General features: G+C 33.8%; 1 protein-coding gene across 15 annotated transcripts in view; it reads left to right on the plus strand.

The window, feature by feature from the left end:
* Dys (Dystrophin) overlaps positions 1 to 23,345 on the plus strand; it is a 419,847-nt gene that overhangs the window by 118,665 nt on the left and 277,837 nt on the right. For all 15 annotated transcript variants that reach the window (XM_067355317.1, XM_067355318.1, XM_067355328.1 and 12 more), the window contains one exon: positions 6,920 to 7,025. In XM_067355317.1, coding sequence (XP_067211418.1) covers positions 6,920 to 7,025 — 106 coding nt within the window. The remainder of the gene's footprint in view (positions 1 to 6,919; positions 7,026 to 23,345) is intronic.

A 23,345-nucleotide genomic window follows, 5' to 3' on the forward strand; every position in this document is an offset into this window, starting at 1 on the left:
TTTTATCGATTAAAAATTAGATTTGTATACATCTGCGTGTTTCGATATTATACAGGTATTATAAATCAGATTAGATTCAACGTAAAATAGTCATTATTGTTTGCGATTTATGTAAACTTTAGATTGCGTATAAAATTGCACACACATGTGCATCTATGTGATATGATGTATAAATCGTTCTGTTGGTGTATTAATCTTGGCAAGCAACTATTTTCTGTTTATTAGAAACGAATTTTGCTTGTAGCAAAAGAAATTTTGCGCAAAAGATATTGATATTGGTGGCTGCGGGACAAATGCATTGCCTTTGCCATTCTTCCAAGATATATTCGGAGTGCTTGTGTTGTTCAATAATCTTGTGTTTCTTCGCTTTGTTCGCTCGCTTTGTTCACGACGCAATAACGATGTCGTTTGAAGAACGTTCGAATTCTTCTTATCGTCACACGGAGACGAGCCGTTCTCGCTCTTTGAACGAGAGGAAAAGCAATTTACGACCTTCGCGGAAATATTTCATACTAAAAACCGTCAACGTAACATCGAGGATAAGCATGCGAGGAGAACGAAGGTACAGTGAAATTTTTCGTTGGTCGCTCGTAAGTCAGCTCGGCGAGATACCCTCTGTTGTGCAATCATTTCTCTTTCTCTGGCTTTTCCATTTTCTTTTTCTGTTAGTAGTATTTTCTTTTATTTTCTGTAGAAAAGTAACGGTTTCTGCCGCGCTACTGTCCGATAGCTTACCCTTCCTTGTCCGCGCCATACAACGCGACTCGACTTTTTTTGTGTTTACTCATCTTTTTTCGCAGTCGCGATTTTCCAGTTCTCGAAGCCGTGAGTACAAATCTTACTCTCTCTTCGAAGATTGTGTCATCATGAGAAACGTTGATAGAATAATGTAATTGAAAATTACGTCACGATTGTATCATGAGAGCAGAGAGTATAAATTTATTTCAGCAAACAGAAAGTTAAAATATTGGATTAAATATATCTAGTAATATATGAGTAAGTTTCGCATCTTACTACGGTCGCCACACTGCACTCTGGGTAATGAACGACATTATCGGGTAAGACGCATCGCGCCGCTTATGAGAGAATATTTCATAGTTGGAGAAGTTATTCTTGCAACTACCACCGATGATTTTAACTGGCTATATATCTTCAAGTCGAAAACTAAATTACTGCGTTTCTCATAAATTATATCTTTTGCGAAGTTTTATCAATTTTTTAAACGTCTTTTAATTGGTCCAAGCACACGTAAATAGGCGACATGTATGTTTCATCCGACGGTTATCCGACGAAAATTTTAATGCAGGAAGAGAGAGACTGTAATTTTTCATTAAAATGCTTCATAAAATTTATTTGTAGCACCGCTTGGGCGCAACGCTCGCGTTATATTTTATGCAAATTTTATTGCGGACTTGTTGCCGCCGATAGTTGCATAAATCTTTTCGTAATACGAATAATAAACATAATTTTTTCGGTATGCCTAGTCGCTGTGAGTGATTCGAAGATACGTTTACGAACATTGTTGGAGTGTTGGGGTTTTGCGCCAAGTTTTACGTTGAACTTTCCGCTTACTTCCCGGTAAATTGCTGCTCTGCGGGAACATTTCGACAGATTGCACTAAATGGGACGTCAAAAGTTTTGTTCGTGTCCAATTTTCTTCGACGAGCCGCTTATTCGTGGTCTGGTCGTGAATGGGACACCTCCCCTTTGCGAAACACGCACCTCTTACCTATACGTGTAGCATGTATTTATGCTAGTTATTTCGCGCCCCATTATTTTCCTGGACCCGGAACTTTGATTGCCAGTGATTTTTTTTCAAGATATTTTGTTGCATGTGAAAATAGCGCATACTATAGTATAAGTGGAAAACAGTGAAGATTGTGATATCACGTAAAATTAATAGAGAAAATATATCAGTATATGTTGATATAAAATGCGCTATGAAATATGTTAATATTTCATTTTCGCTGTTTACAACATAATGAAAATGCGGGTGACAGCAATATCATGAATGGATAAATTGGAATTTACGAATTTTGTATTAAATCAATATCAATAAAGCTAATAAAAGCTTCATGCATCATCACATAAAGTTACTAAACTTGAAATGTATATATGTATGTTTCAAATATTTTGGTTCTTTATGAATGAGTAGACAAAAAAGATATGCTTTGGATGAAGAGTATTAATTAAATTATATGAGAAGCGCAAAATAAATATTTAATACGTCAATAAATTTTACAGTGCATTGATATATTAGTTTGTTTATTTTTTTGTTACCACTGCTCTTCTTTTTAATTTCCACTTTATTGCATCTTTTGTACTTTTTTAGAGTGTTATTTTTATTATTACATAAATTTTTTGTTATAATTTTACATATCAATGGACTTCAATAAACACAAGTTAATTAATCACGCTATGCTTATTATATCAATTAAAATTTTGTTGCGTTTTGAGAAGTGTGTAGCGCTCGTGTTTTACCGTTGTCAAAATGTTTACGATACATTACGCTTGCATTTCACACTTTACCACGCTACGCAAGACTTATTCACAACACTGTGCTTTATTTCGTAAATCGATCCTGCGTCCCGCTGATGTTATTTACGGGCTTTCTGCCAGATTATGTGAGAGTCATTCTATGAAGATTAAAACTTGATTGTACTGGTGTTCGAAGTTTAACATGCCCGATGGGAGATGAAGGAAAGTGTCGTTAGAGGAGAAATTAGCAGAGTTATCCTGTATAACGTCATTTGATTCTACAGTTAATATAGGAATAAATTTATTTCAAATTTAGCGGTGCGTTAAGAACGAATTATTATAGCAGATTTTGTACGAATGTTATATCGGAAATATAATATGGTTTTAGTTTTCAATTTATATAATAGAAATTATTAGAAGTAACACTTTTTAAAAATAAAACATTTTGTTTACAAGAAATGGTTAATAAATTAATTATAGGGATTAAATAAATAATTAAATATTGTTATTGCTGAAAATTATTATTTATGTGATTATGTTGAATTATTCTTGAACAATATTAATTTTATTTGGTTAAATCTTCAATATATTATAAGTATATGTATTCATCAGGAGTCTTGCGCTTTTCTCTTATACGGCCAAATACAGCATAAATTACAATCTAATCGCATTAGCAACAGAACAATAACGCTTGTCTACTACATGCAGCTTTCACGTTAGTTTCTATCAGAAGTGTGTATAGTAATGTATGCATATGGAGATGAATATATTATACTATTAAGAATAGCACATAACCTGTGCATATCAAATTAACGTATCATTTCGTGAAAACGCATAACCATTGATAGAATGTCTAGTTTTTATTTTTAGATAATAGTTCTATAGTTGTGGATATAGATATATATATATTTCTAGAACATAGATCTATAGTTTTATAATTCTGTCTATTATTATCGTATTTATAATGGATATCAAGGCATTACGTTAATCGAGATTTACAAATTTTCTATTGATTTTAAAAGCATTCTCGTGTAATTGTATAATGATTTAAATATTTTAGCAAGGATTTCACAGCTAAGCTCTCAGAACTGAATAGTTTATTAATTTTCATTTATTTGAAATGATACGCCAATTCTATTTCTAATCTGACACTTTTATAATATTCAGTATTCATAAGATGAAAGAGTTTAATAATAGTTATTGACATCGCTGATTTAAAATTGTAAAAGTTACAATGTCAATGCCGAGATTGAATTAAATTTGCGAGTGCTTGTACTTACGTTCAGAGAAAACTTTTGTATCCATCTCTAATTTTACTCTCTAACGATAACGGACGTAAACGATAACGTCCACAATAGTTGAGACACCGGATATTCGATGAAATTCTCGCAGCTCCTGTTTCATCGAATTCAATCCTACGGGATTTCCATTGGTTACTACTGCGGAATGGAAATGTGTCAGGCTATTGGCTGCATGCTATTTGAATGGATTTGAGTCGAGTGTTCGGTTAACGTGTCCTATCTATGGCCTACGGTCATCCCTCGATTTGACTGGCACTTTCTTTTGTTCTTTTCACAGCAAAAAGACACATAAGTAAAAAGGAGTGAGAATAATTAAAGAAATAATTGTATTGTGAATGGGAGTCAAATGCAAAATTTCATTTGCACGGTTTTACATAAAGTTTTAACTTCTCTATTTAAAGAGCATTTATTTGATCTACTTTTGTACTTTTAAATAACACTGTACATGCAGTTCTAAAATCCAATTTATAATAATGAACTATGATATCTTTATAATGATTTACTGAGCGAAAGTGTAACAAAATTCTGCACATGCTATAGTCCCCATTAACATGAACGGAACTTTTTGATAAGCGACTGTATATTCAGCTTTCCGAGCGGTTGGTGACACGGAAGTAACGCGCGATCGATTATGTCAACGGGATGTAAATAACTCTACTCTACATAGGAAATGGAAGTAAAAGTATCACCAAGATAGAGATTGATGATTTTCTTTACTATGTCATGAAGTAATATTTTCTCGTGTCATATTATTGTTGATATTTGAATAGAATATAAATGAAAATATTAGACCCCTTGTGATGATTATCATTATCAATATTTTACATCTTTTATCTTGTAATTGTATTTTTCCAAAAGACAGATCAATTGGCATTCAGAATTGAAAAAAAAGACTATTTTTCTTCTCTGTTAATGGATGAAAGTCATTTGCATATCGGGTGAGGAAAGGTGTGTATATATATGTGCGTGTAATACTAAGCTAGGTTTAATCCTGCACGTCTATAATCCTAGTGGACAAAGTGAATTAGCTAGATTAACAAGTTAATCTGGCAGTTTTCCGGCAGCTGGCTAATTTGTACATTTAGCGACTATACGTACCTGTATTATATACGACAGATCCGAAAAGAGGTCTCCAGCGAATTGAATGAGGTTACTAAAAATAAGATCAAAACCTTCTGGGATCTGGTCTATATATTCAGTGTATCAATTATCGATTAAAGATGTATTTAATAATTTTACGAACGGAGAAATTGGTTATTGGATCCATTGGGAATAGTAGTTATCAAGGCGTTAATATCTTTCGGAGCACTTTGTTCGAACTTTCTTCTTCGAGATATTCGATATTGGAAAAGAAGTGTAACGAGGATCAGACCTAATGAACATTTCATGCTTGGTGGACGTTGCGAAGATTAATTTGATCAGCAATCAAGCACGAGAATCGGATTAGGATTTGGTGCACTTGTGCGGGAAGGCAGTCATTTGATATCCTTTTATCTAGAGCGACGCGGATTAGCGAGACTTAACATAGTTATTGTTATCGTAATCCTCTTGTGAAACCGACAGTTTCATAAACATTTTCTCGCCTCGATATTATCGTGCTTTACTAGGACGAGGAGACATTCTAAAGCTTTTGGATTAAAAGAACATTTCTTTCATTAAAGTGAGATCGTTTAAAGCGATTTTAAGAAAGAATTTATGTATACATTACAATTCTTTATTCTGGGTATGCATATATAGAATTCGTAGCGTTTTAATATTTTACATTTTTTTAAATTAAACACATTTCACAATCTTTATAAAGATTTTTTAAGATTAGCAAGTTTTTAATTTTTTATTTCATGCATCTCTCATTTTGTAAAGCCATGGTATTTTGTATGTTACATTCAGGTGTGTTCTTTTGTTCATAGGATTTTGAATTCTACGAAAACATTTCTGTAATCAGCTTTTAAAAATTCATGTTTATTACAAAGCATACATTTAATATTTTTGCAATATTTTATAAATGTTTGTTATTATAAATGCCATTGAAATGTTTTCTTTATTTTTAACTTTACATAATTTCTGCTATATTTAAATTATAAAAATATGCAACTGTTTATCAAATTTGACAATTTTATTGCTTTTTTGTACTGAATCATAAAAAATTAAAAATGTTCTGTAATTTTGCCGCAATATATTTTTAAATATATTGTGTTCAATGAGCAGCATGTAATACAAGATTACATGTTAATTAGTCCACCGGATACTGATGGTGATCTATATGTTTATTCTGATGAAAGGTCGTGTAATGGTTGCTACAACGAACCGCGAGAATAGAGCTCAGTACGTTGAAAGCTTACAAGCGATCGATAGGTTCGTGCGGCAAAAGGTAGCTACAGCAGCACGGCAAAAACAGGTGATCGACCTGTGAATTATTGTTTCGCGGAACATTATACAAAAGATACTATTCTCTAAGCTTACACTTTCGATTTCCGACATCTTTGTGCAATAGAAAGAAACTGAAGGCTTTTTTAATAGAATTTTCATTGTATTGGCTGTTTATGTGAACGTGAAGCTGCCTGGAATATCCAGTATAGATTTTTTAACGGCGTTTGGAGCAATAGAAAAGCAAGATTATACTTCCAATTGCGTTAAGATTATTTTTGTCAATTAATACTTTTGCAGACATATGTTAGTTCTGTGTGTTAAATACTCGTTTTTATTATTCTTGTTTTTATGTTGTATTAATGACATTTGTATGCATTGGGTAATTTATAAAAAATTAATTATACTTGTGCTCGTAGTCAATGTATTGTGAAACAGGAAATTCGACTTGCAGTAATTTTGGAGTGTGAATGGAAAATATCTAAAAAACGCTCGTTATTTTTTTATAGTTTGTGCCATGCTTTTAGTCGATATAAACTTTTGGATAAAGAAAGCGTTGTATGTACATCGTGCGTTGACTTCTAAGTCATTAGACTGCAATTTGCAACAGTTTCAACGTTGCATCGATTATATAGACTATGCGCTGCGTCACTGTTGCATGCTGCAAGCACTTGCACGTTGATTTCGTATTATATAGTTGCTGTATCTTACGACAGGGGTTATTAACCGCTTAGAACCTGGCAATAATGACCATGTCATTTTGATTTATATTGCAGAACGTCTTACGGGAGCTGGAGCAAAAGAAACCGCAATTGGACGAATTGGTTCACACTGCTGAGAACTTGCGCGCTGACACGAATCGACAGCAGCTGCATGGCAAAGGTAAGTTTTTTTTGCACGCAGCCATATATTTTTCAAGTTCTTATAACCGCCGTTATGACGGCACATTCTGTATTGTGTGCTTAACGATAAACGCGAGAACAATCTTATTTTAATATCTTCTTTAAATTGAATGTGAAATGTTGTTTGAAAGTTGGTATTGCGATATCACACGCGTACAATATACTTCAGTCTTCTTGTATGTATACTCGTTTTTTTAATGCTGTGCAAACTTGTGAGAACTCCTCGTTATCATTTTCTAAAAAAGTGCCTGTTATTTTAAAGACCATTCTCCATGTATCTTCTGCTGTCATTGCGCAAATATACCAATTTTATTTATTAAAATATAGACCGTTAACGCACGAAACTGACGCGTTGAGTGAGTTACTTTTTCGAAGTAAATTTACGATGGATTTCTCCAGTTTGTTGTACATTAATTAAACTGTTACTGTATAAGAAAGATACAATATAAGGTTGAAATATGTATATAGAATACTCTCAACCTTAGTACGTACATGTCTATGAACATACTACGTATTGCTGTAAAATAATTTCTTAATACGTAATTGAAGAGCATCAATTTTTAGAAAAATAGTTTAGTTTGCCACTAATTCAATTTTCAAGCGCAAATTTCATGCGTTGAATATTAAAAACATTTTTACGGAAAGTGTTCGATAAATGTATTGGTATCTAATGGATTTAATGAGTTTCTGTCGTCATAATTGATACTGGAGAAGCAATCCTGCCTACGTAGCGCTTTCCGCAATCGAGCGAAGTTTAGAAGTTTAATTATCGGCTTTGATTGCTCGCCCGAAGACTGTAATAAATTGCAGTAACTGCCGATCGATGTAAATTCGGTTTGCAAATTATTCTGAAATTAATTGTTATGCATCGATTTATTGCTGAATGTCGAGCGCGAGTACAATATAATATGAAAAGATTAACACGCGGTTTGTCACAATTTCTAAATTTGTCATAATTCTTTATATTGTTTAATTTTATATATATATATATATATATATGTGTATATTAATTTTTTAATAAGTGACACATTTTAATTTTTGCTACATATATTATATATCATACATACATTTTTTATTACATACGAAATACACACGGCGAGCTTTAATTGTGTAATCAGACCATGAAAATACGTTAATAATTCATAACATTCATGCATTTTTGAATAATCAAAATTAATTAATTTAAAAGTTCTATCGCACTTTTACAAACTTTTAAATTCAACGTGAATAGGTGCAATTTGAAGTCGACGAAGGAGGTTACTCGCAAAGCCGTTAATTATTTCAAGCCTTCTGAAATTTTCTCTTTTCATCGGGTATTGTTCGTTGTATATTAGCGTCACAGTGTTTGTTAAATGTGTCTGTTTCTCTACCACGGTGCATTATAACTAGACGATTCATTCATCCATTGTTTACTACATTCGTCTTTTATGCGAGTGAAGAGAGTACTGATGATATATTTAGAAATATATCTTCGTGTATTGTTGCCTTTCATAGTACGTTGAGTTATATTAATTTTAAATAACTGGTTAAATACTAGTTTCAAATAGGATTTATAAATAAAATTATTGTTATTAATTTTTTAACGTTATTGCTTTGTGAGTTTTATTTACAAGAAATGGAATAGAATCTACTAAAAATGGGATAAAATCTTGGGTTTTAATCGAAAAGAAAGTAATGTTTTTGCTAGCACGTAGAATGGCGCGTTTAATAAATCACATCGATCTTAGGTGTGAGCTTTTTATTGGACGAGGTGGACAAGGCTTATCAGCTGATCATTCGTTAGAACCGGCTCTACTTGCGACTTAGAGTAAATTTTTTTCCTTTGACTATAGGTTACTGAGGTAGCGTGTCTACTTGTTGGACTTGAAATCGCTTAACACGCGAGATTGATTCTTTCTGCTGCATAACATGTGCATTTCTGCACAATTAACTTTTGAATTCGATTAAATGTGCTTGTCAATCATATCAGTCATATTAGATATTTTATATCGACAGTTGACAGTAGACAGCTGCATTTTTTCCATTTTCTTTATTCAAAATGGAAAAAAAGTATTATAGATAAATATAATATAGAAAATATAACTTTATAGAACAAAAATTATTGTTAAAAATAATTTAAAAATGAATTTATTTTTTGTTTTTAGATTTCGCATATTGAGAACATTTTTAATCGAACATTTTACATAACTGTGGAATTGGAAATTGTCGATAACGGTCGATGTGTACATTGGAGGATTTAACCGACTTTTCGCGAAATTTACGAACATTTTTCATAATAGGCAGATTATCAAGAGCGCGTATGCGTGGAGTGTTGCCGTTGCCTGTTGGGCTTTAATTACGAGCACGAACCCATACGGAGCACGCTACCATCCGTACATTTCACCTGCATAGATTGCAACGCTCATCCCTGGCTATACGCTGGTAGAGCCGCTTTAAGTGGCGTTAACTCGCACCGTCTTGGAATTGCCTGGCAAAGTTGTCGGTATTCTCTCAGTCGGTTCCTACGGCATTTTAGCCCCTTCTAATCAGTGTAGATTTATGCGCTTCGGAATGCATATCCGATGCACCATAGTCGTATCGCGAGACTTGCCTTACCACGCTGCCGATAAGTCGTCGAGAAATGAACTTTATGCGGCAGTGATATGTGACATCTGGTGGACTTTTTATAATTATATTCATTCATTTTTTGATAAATATAAAAGAATTAGATATCAGCATTTTGCGATGAGTGCGCAATAATAATTTATTATATTAACTATTATTTTTTTGTTACTTTTAGTTAACAGTCTGATTTTTATGTTATGGATTCATCATGTTTTCTGTAACTCAAGTTTGCGGAAACTAGTAGAATCTACAATATCATGGTTATACATTTTGATTTGTCGCATTGTAACTTTTTGTTTCAAGAGAACTGCTGCAGTTTAAGTCATATGTCATCTACACACACACACACACATACACACGCGCGCGCGCGCGTGTGTGTGTGTGCAAGTACATCAATATTTTCTTTTCAAAATTTAGTTTCGGTATCTTGTCGTAACTTTAAAATAACTATAAATTACGGGTTTCGAACTTGCAACAGTTTAACAGTGTAATCTACAGTGCATACGTTTGCATATTTCATTTAGTGCTTAGCTCGTAAATCAGGAATATCGGGTAGACATAATACATCTCGCCCACATAATGAGTTAATTGCCGCTGGGTCCGGAATATCGCCGCTACCTATGCCAGCGCGTGGCTCTTACAATTTGCCCAAATAAGCTCAGCAATTTATGTTCGTGCCGGCTGGGAGTTCTAGAAATCGATTTGTCTCAACATGTTGGAGTTCGTTGCCGCTTGGAGCTAACGATCGATGCTGGTTTACGATATTTAACGTTGCACCAAATATTCAGTGAAAGTCTTTGATTTTTTTTTTAGATGATATCAGGCAAATTTATTTAAAGACAAGCGCTTCGAGAACGAAATCGTAATTTTCGCTCGAGGAGATTTTAGAGGCTCGGTGCTCAGGAGCTATATGAGTATCCGAGCGGATATTTTCCACCGAAGACTGACTTATCGATTTTCTTTCAATCGTTTCCAGCTGCCCGTCTTTTTACGTTACTTCATTCTCCGAAAGTTGCCTCGGTAGATCCTTGCTAGTACGCACAGTCGTCACATCGATTCCTTCTCGTTGAATTCCGTATTCGCTACCGGCACTTCTATGACTTCCCTGACGAATGACTAGAGAGAACGAAATAGAGGAGAGAGAAAACGTCTTGAGATAAGCCAGCCTGTTTCTATCTCCGCGGCTAAGACGCCCGGGAGGAAATGTCTCCTCGCGTTGCTTCCACGCGTAGTTTCACTTTATCAATGTTGTTTGAAATTAAAATCGATCAATTAGTTCAACTCTACGACCGTTCGTATTGCATTCTAGTTACGACGTTGAGAAATTTCCTGCGCCTTTCTGAAATCGGAATACTTTCAGCTAAAGTTCGCTGTCATTATTCATGTGTTCATAATTGCTCCATTAATTCAGTCATTTTGACATAGGATCTATTATATTATTTTTATCTTGTTTAATATACTTTAATAAACATTTTTATACAATGCAATTAATAATTTTGAAGAAAAGTATGTTTTTTTTTTATCAAACGATATTTTTGAACAGCTTACGTAAAGTTTTTTCTCCAACATTTAGTAAAATAAGTATGCATACATAAATTTGAATATTTACATATTTTGTTTATATAGACAAACGTGGTGAATTTATAAATACATTTTTTCTGGAAAAATATTTAATTAAATTGCTGAAATCAGTATAAAATAACGTAGTTAGTGCAGTATTCATATTTTTTAATATTACACAAATGCTCCTTTTACAATGTTCTTTACAATTACTTTAGAAATACTATTTAGGTATTACAAGAATTCCTGCGGCTAGGTCGGCATTACAATATTCCCGGGTTACAAATGCCTATGCATTGGTCGTGGCAATATGGTGATGCATCAGTCGTAGTTGATCTATACGTCGACAACGTATACAAAGGACACTTCAAAATGCACAGTGCTCGTGTGCATATAGTCAAGAGAAGTTGGAATATGATCAATCTGTTATTTTTCATATGCTTTTGTTTTTTTTGTTTATTCTATTTATTTATTTTTGCTATTTCTTGAAATTTCTTTTTCCGAACATTTTACGCGGTAACTCAAAATCGGTATCTTTGCTGGCCTTTGCAATTTTACACTTTCTTTTATGTTTCATCATCGCTTCATCCAATTCACATAACACAAAATAAAACTGTTATTCTGTGAATAACGGTTCCCATTTGCTGCTTTTGTCGATGAAATATTCTAAAAATACGATACGCACGATTGCATGATGGACGATTGTTAGTCTAATAAATCTCGGTTTCGAGATTACAATATAAAAATTCGATATAGTTGGCTCGTTTATTATACAAATATTTTCGACGTGATTTTCGCTGTACTTTGATAATTTTGAATGACAATATGTACTCTGCGCTATGCGATGTGATATTGATTTTAATATTTATTATGCAGTTAATAAATCTTTCTCTTTTTCTCTTTTACTAAGACAGTTAAAAAAATGTCTTTGACAAAGATGCTATAAGACAAATCTTTAGAATAATTCGGATTGTTATGAACAAGTAGAGATCGATATTTTTAATGGATATTGTTTTATGGCAGATTCGATGAGCTAATATTTTATTGGAGTAATTTTGTCTTGGACCAACAGTTAATTTCAACGTGTTTGCAAGAAGAAAATTAAATTGTCTTTTCGTCTGACATGATAATATATTTCTAAAAAAGAAAAGAAACTTTGCTAATTGTGATTATGATCGAATAGCAATATGAGAACAACCTGTGCAAATATTCATTTAATTAGTCTCTAAATACATTTTTTGTTTTGCATTCACAGAATTAATGGAATTAGGAATTTTGCACATTTGGCAAATGTACTGCGTTTATTCTTTGATTTACAGCTCTTTTTCGGGCGAGGGTGGACATGCAATAAATTTCAGAATTAGTAAAATTACGAATAGCCAAGTTGAAAAAGTTTATGAGATAAATCTGTATTTCGAATATTTGTCAGAGGATTTTAGACCATATGAAAAGGTGTAAATATGTAAATTAGAAAAGATCGCTATATTCTGCAGAATACGTTAGATGACAACCTTAAACATGTGTTGATAGTAGATAAATATTTCGCTAGACAGCCTTAACGATTATTTCCACTTGGCGCAGTAGCATCTTCGGTTTCACGAAGAGCAGCAACGTAATTCCTGTCTTGGCGCGTGTTACGTTCTCGTACACCTTACGTTCTTATCACCGCTTTAAAGAGCGCAGATACGTGTGCCGTATTTCGACTAGTAAAGTATGCTGGTAATACTAGAAAGCATTAGTATTAGATAGTATATAGGATGTCCCACGTTTCCAACGCTTCTCTTTTTAGTTGCTAATTATTTGACTACTTTAGCACTGTTTGCCTTCTACTCTAATAGTTAATTACGAAAATATTTACCGCAAAATTTTGTAACAGGAAGTTATAGTTTGAGTTATTTCGTCTTGAATCATATAATTTTCTTAACCATTAATTTCCTTAATAATATTTTTTGTTGTTAATATATAACATTGGTAATAGAAAAAATATTTGCGTAATAAAATAATCTCTATAATAAAATGAATACCATTTTGTAAACACGGAGAAAAATTCAAAAACGATTTTGCAGTTATTTGTTAGAGTAAATGCGTTTATTTGCGGTTATTTGTACTTTTACGTATTCGTTACATTGTGAACAAATTTGATAGGAAAAAGTTTGTTTATGTGGTTTTGCTGTATTTTATTTAAAGAAAAACTACAAGGTATACGCGTAAAAACAAGAATGTTGATAGATTGAAAGGTATAAATGAGAGAGAAAAAAAGTATTGCAGCGCAATAAATAATTAAATTACTAATATATATAAATTATTAATAATTAATATTTAAAAACGAATAAATGTTCCGTAGATGAGTATAAAGAACTGTTAGCGAATACCGACGAATTTCCGTACAACGAGATGTGCACAGTGCGACACCCAATGGTCGCTTTACTTTGGGGTGTGTGTTGTAATAAGTTCTAGAATCCTAGTAGAGTCTTCGCTTTTGCGGCTTGTGCCATTGCGGGCCCTTCCAGTTTGTCTTTTCTCGTTGTGCTTCGCATTCTCTTTGCAGTAGCACCTCCCAGAAAATTCTGCGACCGACTTTTCCGCTGTGGGGACAAAACTTTGCCGCTTGCATATTCTCTGCGTCGCGTAGCCGTTGCATCACATAGCCGTTGTTGTTGTCGAGACGGCGCCGCAGCACTTCGTAATTACTCTGAATCTATGGCGACTTAGGGGAGTTGCATATCGTCTAAATTATACGTACTTAGTATAACGTAGTGCCAGCCGAACATCAGGTTACTTCAGCCTTAGCCACTTAATTGTGTAATTGTTTAATTATATCAATTAACACATAAATGCGTGGAGTTACATCTGTGCTTATCTTCAAGAAATGCATTGTTTTTCTTCGCTTATAGTTATTTTTCCTTTTTTCTTTAATGTTAATTTATTACATAAAATAAGGAATAAGATAAATTTTTTTAAACTTTTATTGAACTTAAGTTAATGTAGAATTTGATCATTATGTTTGATAATTCTTGCGATGAGAGCGATTCTGAATAAATGACATTTTAATTTCTTGTCTTATATTATATTTGACGCAACATATAATCGCGACGTTTGCGTTGAGATTTGTATACCGTAAGGAGATGACGTAGCGTTGTAGCGTTGGAGATGACATTTAACTAATTAAGGGCTCCTTGATAGCAAGCTCAGAAACTTTACAATCTAGCGGCTCTTTGACGTTTGTTACGTTCCGGAAATTAAGTTTCTTCGCGAAACGCAATAATTAGTTACTCGTAGAGATGTCTCGACGTGACTAAAGAAGAAAGCTCTGTGAATATAACTAGTGGATGTGACATTATATTTATATTGCTTTCGGTCATTTCTCTCTGAGATCTCGCAATTTGCTAGATTGATAAAATAAATAGGTTTCCATTATTCCTTTCGGGGAGGAATATAATTTATGCAATAAAAAATATTTGGATCCCTTTTTTTGTGAAAGTAGAGTCGTCCTTTTACATTTTATTACATACATACGACGACCACCATTTTAAATGGGACGGTATCTACAAACAGAGAGAGAGAGAGAGAAAGAAAGAGGTTCCGGAAAGCGTAATGGGAAATTCGTTGATGGAGATATTATGCCGTTCTCATTGCGATAAGGAGGAAAAAACAAGGCTGACAAAATTATTTTCTCCCCTACGAATTCTAAACGTTGCTGTTACCGACAATAGCAACCTTATTATCTATGCTTTTAATTTAATTTTCTGTCGGAATAAATTTTTTCAATTTTGTTGACGAAAAATTGGTCGATAAGAATTTAATAGTAATAGTAATGAAAATTTAAGTAAATAATAATTAAGGTTTTCATATTTAGAATGAGATATTTTAATACGTTAGTATGATATCTCTGCAAGAAATTTATCACGTTATTAATTAATATTACATTATATTAAGCTTACGATAAAGCTTTATCTTATATTCTTTTTGTCGCGCCTTGCCATTATAGAAACGACTTTCATCCAGCAATCGCTGTATTCTCAACACGTAGTAGACGCACCCGCTGCAATTTTACGGCCGCGTCGTGCCACCATTTTCATTTTCGACTCCGAGATTTCCGCATACTCGTTTTGCCGATGCATAAACCATAAATCAGCGCTGCATCTGACGTTTGCATATCCTCGCGCATATTCGTCGAGAAAATAATTCGCAATCATGCGCCCGCTTTTTGTTATTTTTAACCAATTCGATAAGCTTTTAATGTCACGTCGCGTTCTGATATTCATTCGCTGCAAGATGCTCGACTTATACGGTTGAGAAAACATCGAACGGAATTTTACATTTGCGCGTCGCAATAAGTCTGGCGTCTTTCTGAAGCGAATAAAGGGAAACGAAAATGCAAAAAGAAAAGCCAGTAAGCTCATTGGGAAATCGCTGAAAAATGCATCTCAAGAAAGCAAGGATTTTCAGCGTCGGTAGAAGTGCCAAGAATTGTCGTTCGCTCTTAAAACTTTTAGGTCGTGTTTGCATTGCGTGAGTCTTCAGCCAAATTCCCCCTTTCCTTTTGTACGGGACTCGAATGCAGTTAAAGTTCTTAAAGCTCACTTTACCATTACTGCGAATTATTTTCAAACAATAACTCATTTCCAATGCAAAGAAACTCTGTAATTCGCGTACTTCTGTAGACGCGTATTGATTTCGCTATGATTTTTCTCATATTTCAAACTGTTCAATTCGCAGGCTATCGAGAGACTACGCTTCGCGAACGGATGGTTTTTAAAGCGTATCGATATATTCTACTTGCCACTTTCTTTTTCAATCTTGATTTCTCGTTTTTGAAGTTTATGGGATCTTTTCTAGCATCCCGACAACTCAGTTTTATTGTGTAAATCCACTTCGATATATTAGCTGGCGCTGTTCCTTTTCAACGTGATTCACGGAGGAACATGGCAACTAGAAATTGCATTTTTATTTTTAATATTTTACTATGCAGAGGAAAACAAATGTAGATCTTGGGAAACGCTGAAAGCAGCGATTGGATCGACTCTGATCCGTTTTATTTTCGATCAGTATTTTATTCTTTACGATATAGCTTTTTATTTTCACGATACAAATCTATTCGGTCAGTATCGCTGCATCTTTCCTTGTGGTTTCTATCTTCAAAAGCAAAAGGAATATTGCAAGATTTCTCTCGTGTACCATAATTTAGTCTAAAAGGATGCTTCCTAAGCTCTTTTTATAAAAGTGATATATAAAAGGTGCAAAAAGAAGGTTGATGATGAAGTCTGCGTTAACCACGAATACATAAACCTCTCTGCACTTAGATGGTTATCCTGTTTTGTGACAAGTTGGTTCTGAGAAATTTTTTTTTGTGCACTGGCTTTTTGCTTTTAAGTGCAATCTTTTATGATAGTTTAATCTTTTCATAATTACGCTATGATACACATTTTTTATTTGAAACTCTTAAATTGATTTAACGACGTTTAATTTGCACATCGTGCAAAGAAATTAACGTTTTAACATATATTTACGTTTATTAACGTTTTAACATAGTAAATCTCTGTTCACCTCATTTATTGACATATATTTTACATTTCATTAATTTTACATATCTGTCGCATTTTTGTTAATATCCATACGTCCAGTTATAACGAGGAGATCGTAATCAGGATAATGATTAATTCTATCGCGATTATATTTACCTTGTGATTGTATTATGTAATTTTGTCATGATTATACGTTCTAAAGATTAATTTTACTTTAACTGTTAAATATTCTGTAATATTGCATTATCTATAACACAATATTTATTATTTACAATTAATTAAAACAGATTCTTTTGAATCTGCATTTTAATACAAATTTTTGTTTGTTTGTCTGTGTATATGTAATTTATATTCATGTAAATTAGATATTTGATTTTTATTTTACATACATTTTTGATGAAAGTTTGTGCTTTTTATTGTATTGCGTTATCCGCGAGCTTGTTTTGTTCCGCTTTAGAAGGAAAATTCTTGCACGGCTTGCGAATCATCCACCCAATATAGGCAAAAACTAGGTTTATTTTCTGCTTTGAGGCAGAACAAGCCGCAGAGTTTTCAAGATGGAAGACAGTGTTTCTTTGTGGTCACCATGCCACGTATGTAAGAGACCGTCTGTTTTAGTATTCGGCTCATGGGTGCACAGCATATATATATATATATATATATATATATATATGTATGTATCGCATTATGCGCCATGTATTATTCACAACGCATTTATGTCGCTAGCCAAATATGAAGGTGAATCCACGGAGGTGAAGAAGCGCAGCGATCTATAGACTCAATTTAGAGTTTTCTCGTTAAGTTTTGATTTCCCTTTTATTCATCTTTATCTCTTCATTTGTAAGAGATTTATTTTTGGAGATAAATATTTTTTGATACTTATTATTTTTTGTTTTTTTTTAATTACATTATTATTGCTAAAGTTGGGTATATTATTATGTGATACTTGCAAGTATTTTGTATGTAAAGTTTATATCGAAATAATGTTTAATCTCACATTCTGTCAACATTAATGTTAAATTATGGTTATGCATTTTGGATAATTATTGCCGTACATGTATATTTTTATTAATAATGTATATAATATGTACAAATGATATTTTTTAAAAGCAATTGAAATTTAATTATGATATTACTTATATTTTTTGGGGGAAAAATATAATAGAATTCAATTTTTTTTTTCGTTTAACATTAAATACGCGATTTATTCGTAGATTTTGATAGCACAATTTGTATAACCGCGTATTTTGATTACTTTTATTAGTAGGAACGAACAATATCGCCTGAGAGGAAAAGAAAGAAAAAGCGTTCGAATAAATCGTGACATCCGTCAAGTGCAAATGCAGATGAAAATCGCGGAAAATTCGATTATTCGCATCATCGTGACATGAGTCGCGGACAGAGACCTCGACGAGAGCATTTGCACAAATATGGAGCGGAATGTGAACGGTCGTTCCGCATTCGCGATAAAATTACAATAATACACACGCATTAACAGCGTCGCATTCGCGCGCGCATAAGTTTATCGTAATTAATCCCGCTCTGGCGAGCTCTCAACATTCGGCACATAAAAATCATTATGTATAAAACTCGATATTAATTCATGCATTAATAATTAATGGGCCGTTTTCTTTACTCCATAATTTGCGTGTACGCAATTATTTTGCGCGTGAGCATCAATAATTCATGATTTTCCGCATAAAGCACAGCGTAAAATTAATTAGCGTTTAATTTTCTCTGTATCGCTTTACTTAATATGATAATTCGTTTGTTTTACTGTATCTTATTACATTGCTTCTCTACTTTTTCGATATTTTTATTTTTTGTGTTTATAAATACTGTTTCATATTGCTTACATAGCTTGTTGTACAGCATGTATGTGTACGTAATTTTTATAGTCTTTTTCATTGCATTTTTCGTCCATAATTATGAGAATGTTTCGCCAGTTTTACGCCCATTTCTGAAAACGTTGGAGATTACAGTGACGTTAACGATTTTCTTCTGGATAAATGAGCCTTCGGTATGCGCGACGGCGTTTCTGTCGGGTCGAGAGCTCGCTCTTATCAAATTCCTGACCGGTCTACAAGTATTCTGCATGTATGAAAACGATCGAATAATACTTTAGTATGAAATCAAAGAGCGAATTGAACTCTGGAGATATTTTCACGTTTAACGGAAACTCTTCTCAGCATCTAATCCGGCGCGCGAAAATCAATAAAATAGTAATATGAGCATAATCCGCGAAGTGACGTGAAACCTGTTGCGGACTATAATATTTTGATTGTACATCAAAATATTATATAGTGTATCTCAAATTTATTGTGCAAACTTTCAGTTAGGAATTTATAAAATATTCAAAACTTATAAAAGTTTAATAGAACATTATTTGTGTTGAAATATTTTAATTTTTAACATTTAAATTTTGGCGATTAATTTTAATGTCGAATTTTTATTAAATACTTACTTTAATTCGTTTCGCAAACAAAGTTTTAATATTTATTTGCATTTTTGATATTGAATTTTTATGATGCTTTTATTTTGTGTTTCCAATAAGAAAAACTGTTAATATCTTGTAAACAATCACCATTCTTTTTAGTTTAATTTTTGCTAAACTGAATTAAAACTTTGCGCAACGTAAGATTGTGATATTAAGCGGAGAAAAAATTATTTTTTTAAATGCTTATGATTTTTATTTAACAAAATTTTTAAAATTATTTAACACTTACACATATCTGTAATTATTAATTAATAATCACATTTTTATATATATTTTCATTACTTTGAAATTTCTATGACATTAATCTCGATTATCGTCTGAAGAGTAAAATTCATCTCATGAGAGCGAAACGTCTTCTGTCGACTTGCGAAACTATCAAGACCACGCTTGAATCTGTCGACGAAGATAACGGTAGATTAGATATAGGTGCGGTGCTTAACTTTTGACCGTATAATGTTCTACATCGCGAGGGAACGATCTCGTTCGTTGAATTTTTATGGTTGTTCGCCATAGCAGCGGTATAACGCCGTACGAGGCACGATAGTATTATTACGCCAGGAGCCCTTAAAATATTGCCTGGTCGTATATTTCATGAAAGTGGGCGATTTTGCTCCTCCGAGGCGTGGCCCGGCGCCATTCTAGACGCGATCGAATTTTACATTCATCCTTTTCTTGTGTTTCAATGACGGCAAAAAAAAAGAATAAACGCACGTCATATTTGTTTTAGAAATAACACTTTCAAGAATAATACTGTATTGTAAAATTTTTCTGCCGTTCTTCCTCGTCTTTCTTTCTCACTTCTTTTTCTCTTGGAAAAGAATAATTATATGCATTAAACTTGAATGTCATAGATGGAACATTTTATTTGCGTTTGACTCAAGTTTTTACTTTACTGCTGTTTTAAAAAAGATTTCACTGCCCTACTCGATTTACTCCGCCGACATTTTGTATCAAAGAAAATGTTTATGGAAGATGTAAAAGTTCACGGATTGTAAAAGACAAGAACTCTGTGCTCTAATAGCATAGCTAATAAAAAGCAGTTATACAATTATAGAACTTTATATCTACAAAGATCAAAATAAAGTTATTTTCTTTTTTTATGTTTTTATATTATACTAATTATATTTCTCTGTCTTTCATTATTTGTACGTATCGAGTTCTAGAGGAGTGAATAATTCACTTGCGAATAACCATTAGGAGAACTCTGAGATATCTCAGAATTGAATTATGTTATTGATGAGCGTTCTAATGGCGCACTTAATCAATGTATACGTTCGCAAGGTGTTAACTTTATTTGACAATGTATCGCAGCGACTCGTAGACGGATTTTGAACTCTAATTCTGCTTCGAAATCAAATATCGAACTGAAATCACGTTACTGGACGAGCGGGTTCGCAACCCGCAGAACCCATATCTAGGTGTTCCGTCTTTCTCTTTCGCTTCGCTTCTCTTCTCTGTCTATTTATCTACCTGTCCATTTATCCGTATCTCTTCTCCACCCTCCCCAACCGCCGTCCATCCGGGCGCGCACGGGCGCAGGTATACTCATACACACGTACACAACGTTGCGACGCCACCCTTGCGACGCCACCAAAACGATGGCGCCTTCTCTACTCGCACGAGAAACCAACACCTCCAACAACTCACCCACACTGTTTAACTTCGGGTTTCTCCCGAGCTAATAAACGACCTTGGGGATTTGGTCCGTCTTGGTACCTTCTCGTTCGCGCTGAAGTGAAGTACGTTCCTTTTGTTCCATTCGTGCCCGAGCGTTACCGAAAGGAACGCAAGCGTCATTTTCTTTTCCCAGTTCTTCATGACTGTCCGTAGCAGTGACAAAATCTGCGCTGCGTAACGTTCACGGACGTCGAATTGCCGATCGTGTCAGAAAGTATGTTCCGGCCTCGGGGCCGTCTCTGACGCTCGTAAAAATGGCGCCGTTCCATCTACGTCCATTCGAACGACACCCGTTTCGAGTCGCTTCGCGCGAGTTCTCGTTACATCAGCCTTCTGCGCAACGCACTCATTTTTTCCGATAATTTGCTGGGCGATATTCAAACGTGATTGATCGGCCGCATAATTGGAAGTTGCCTTTTATAAGAAGCATCGTCGTCACGCGTAATCGACATGCACGATCCATCAATTTGCACTAAAATTTAGACTTTTTGTAATCTATTTTTTTAATGAAATTTCCAAAAATTTCCAAAATGCTGGAATATGTTTATCATACAACATAATTAATTGAAGGGAGGATAGATATGTGTCAAATATTTATTACATTTTTTCATTTTATCACCATTGAAAAGAAAGCATGTTTTAATATATCCTACTATGAAATTTATGTTACATACATATATATGCAAAATATTCAAATAGACTACGTATTTTTATATGATTGCACTATTAGATTGATGCTCCACGATTCTGCATTGAAGCTCTTTTATCGAATTTATGCAAACCAGGATTATTTTTATACTTTATAATGAACTTTTATTTGTACTGTTTCTGAAATATATTTATGAATTTGCAAACATGTTGTTGTGGCGATTACGTATCTATGCATTCGGCCATGGCATTTTCCATTATCGGAACACTGTACGAAATACAATCGGATTTAACGTCACCGACTAGAATTAACATACAGATATATGTTTAAGTGCGATGAAGCATGCCAAATTGAATCCGTTGTTCTTTTTCTCGATAATTAGTGTGAATTAATAGGTATTACAAAATTGTTATCACAATGATGCACGTATGTACTTAGATCCCGGAAATTCCAATTAATAATCGAGCGCATAGCTGCGCGGTAAAGCAGCGCAAATTGCGTATACCATTCGTTTCGCTTAATTTGACGAATCGCTCATTATATCTGTCGTTATTATAGAAGTGCACGCGCATTTTGACAATGTTCCGCTTTAAATTATCATCCAGCCGCATTTTACAGTTACAACCGGGCGCGCTACCTTTTCGATTAATTTGACGAATCGTCCCTGACGACCGAAGTCGTTATTGCGGTGGAATTGTACTTCAATTGCAACGCGGCTCGGCAAAAAAAAATTTGATCAACCGCTATCTAGAGGATATTTGTTGTTACTTGATCGAAATTTCGAGGATGCACGTCTAGTTGCGATCGAATAAATAAACGATGTTATCTAACGTAATTCGTCGCGACTGGAGTTCTAACGCTTCGCACGGTAAAATCGTTTTTCTATTGCCGTCTAATTCTATCGCCGGTTAAAATCTATTAGATCGAATCGTTGCTCGACAAAGAGGCCTCTGGCGCGTGGAGCGTCGCTATCCATTTCGTCTAGTTTAGTGTTCCGAATTTTGGCAAATTTTGTCAGTCGCCTCTCACGCGTGTGCATGTATATTGATATTTTCCGTGCTCGGCTTCGCTATACGGAGCATCACAAATATAGAACCGTATAAATTTCTCCTGACCCACGTTTGCTGATACACAAATTTAGATTTATCAATTGTATAACGTATACATAATTAACGTAATAATTTGGTGAGCAACACGCGAAAAATTAATGTCTCATTTACTATCTCACGAAACCATCGTTTTGTAATATATAGTGTGTTCATATCGCGGTGCGAAAAAATTATGGGTGTTTTAATTTATAAAATATTTGTAGAAATCTGCTGAAACGCTTTTGAAAATATTTAATATAATTATGTAGCTTAAGATATAGTGTTTCAAAACGATATATTTTTAAAATAAATTTAGTTTTTGAAATATGTGAAATTTAATATGAATTCGTTCTGTGGATATAGAATTTTCCGATGTAAACATTAACTGAACTTTGAAGTATAGCTTTATGTTATTATTATGGCTTTGATTAATCAACACTGTTTTATTATTATAATATTTCGGAAAATAAACAATTTATAACGCCATCGACTCATTTTACTGTCAACTACGAGATTGACGCGATGATAATATTATAAATACTCGCGATCACTGTAGAGCGCAATTTTCCATGACTTGTTCCGAACACGTTTGCATGACTTGTCGAGCAACATGTGCGAATGATTAAGAGGAGGCAGATTCGCGCACACACTCGCGAACAGTCCTGTTCATTATGCCAACTTATACCGAGACTACTTTATA

The sequence above is a fragment of the Linepithema humile genome, chromosome 5 (genome assembly GCF_040581485.1).
Source record: "Linepithema humile isolate Giens D197 chromosome 5, Lhum_UNIL_v1.0, whole genome shotgun sequence".
NCBI classification, from domain to species: Eukaryota; Metazoa; Arthropoda; class Insecta; order Hymenoptera; family Formicidae; genus Linepithema; species Linepithema humile.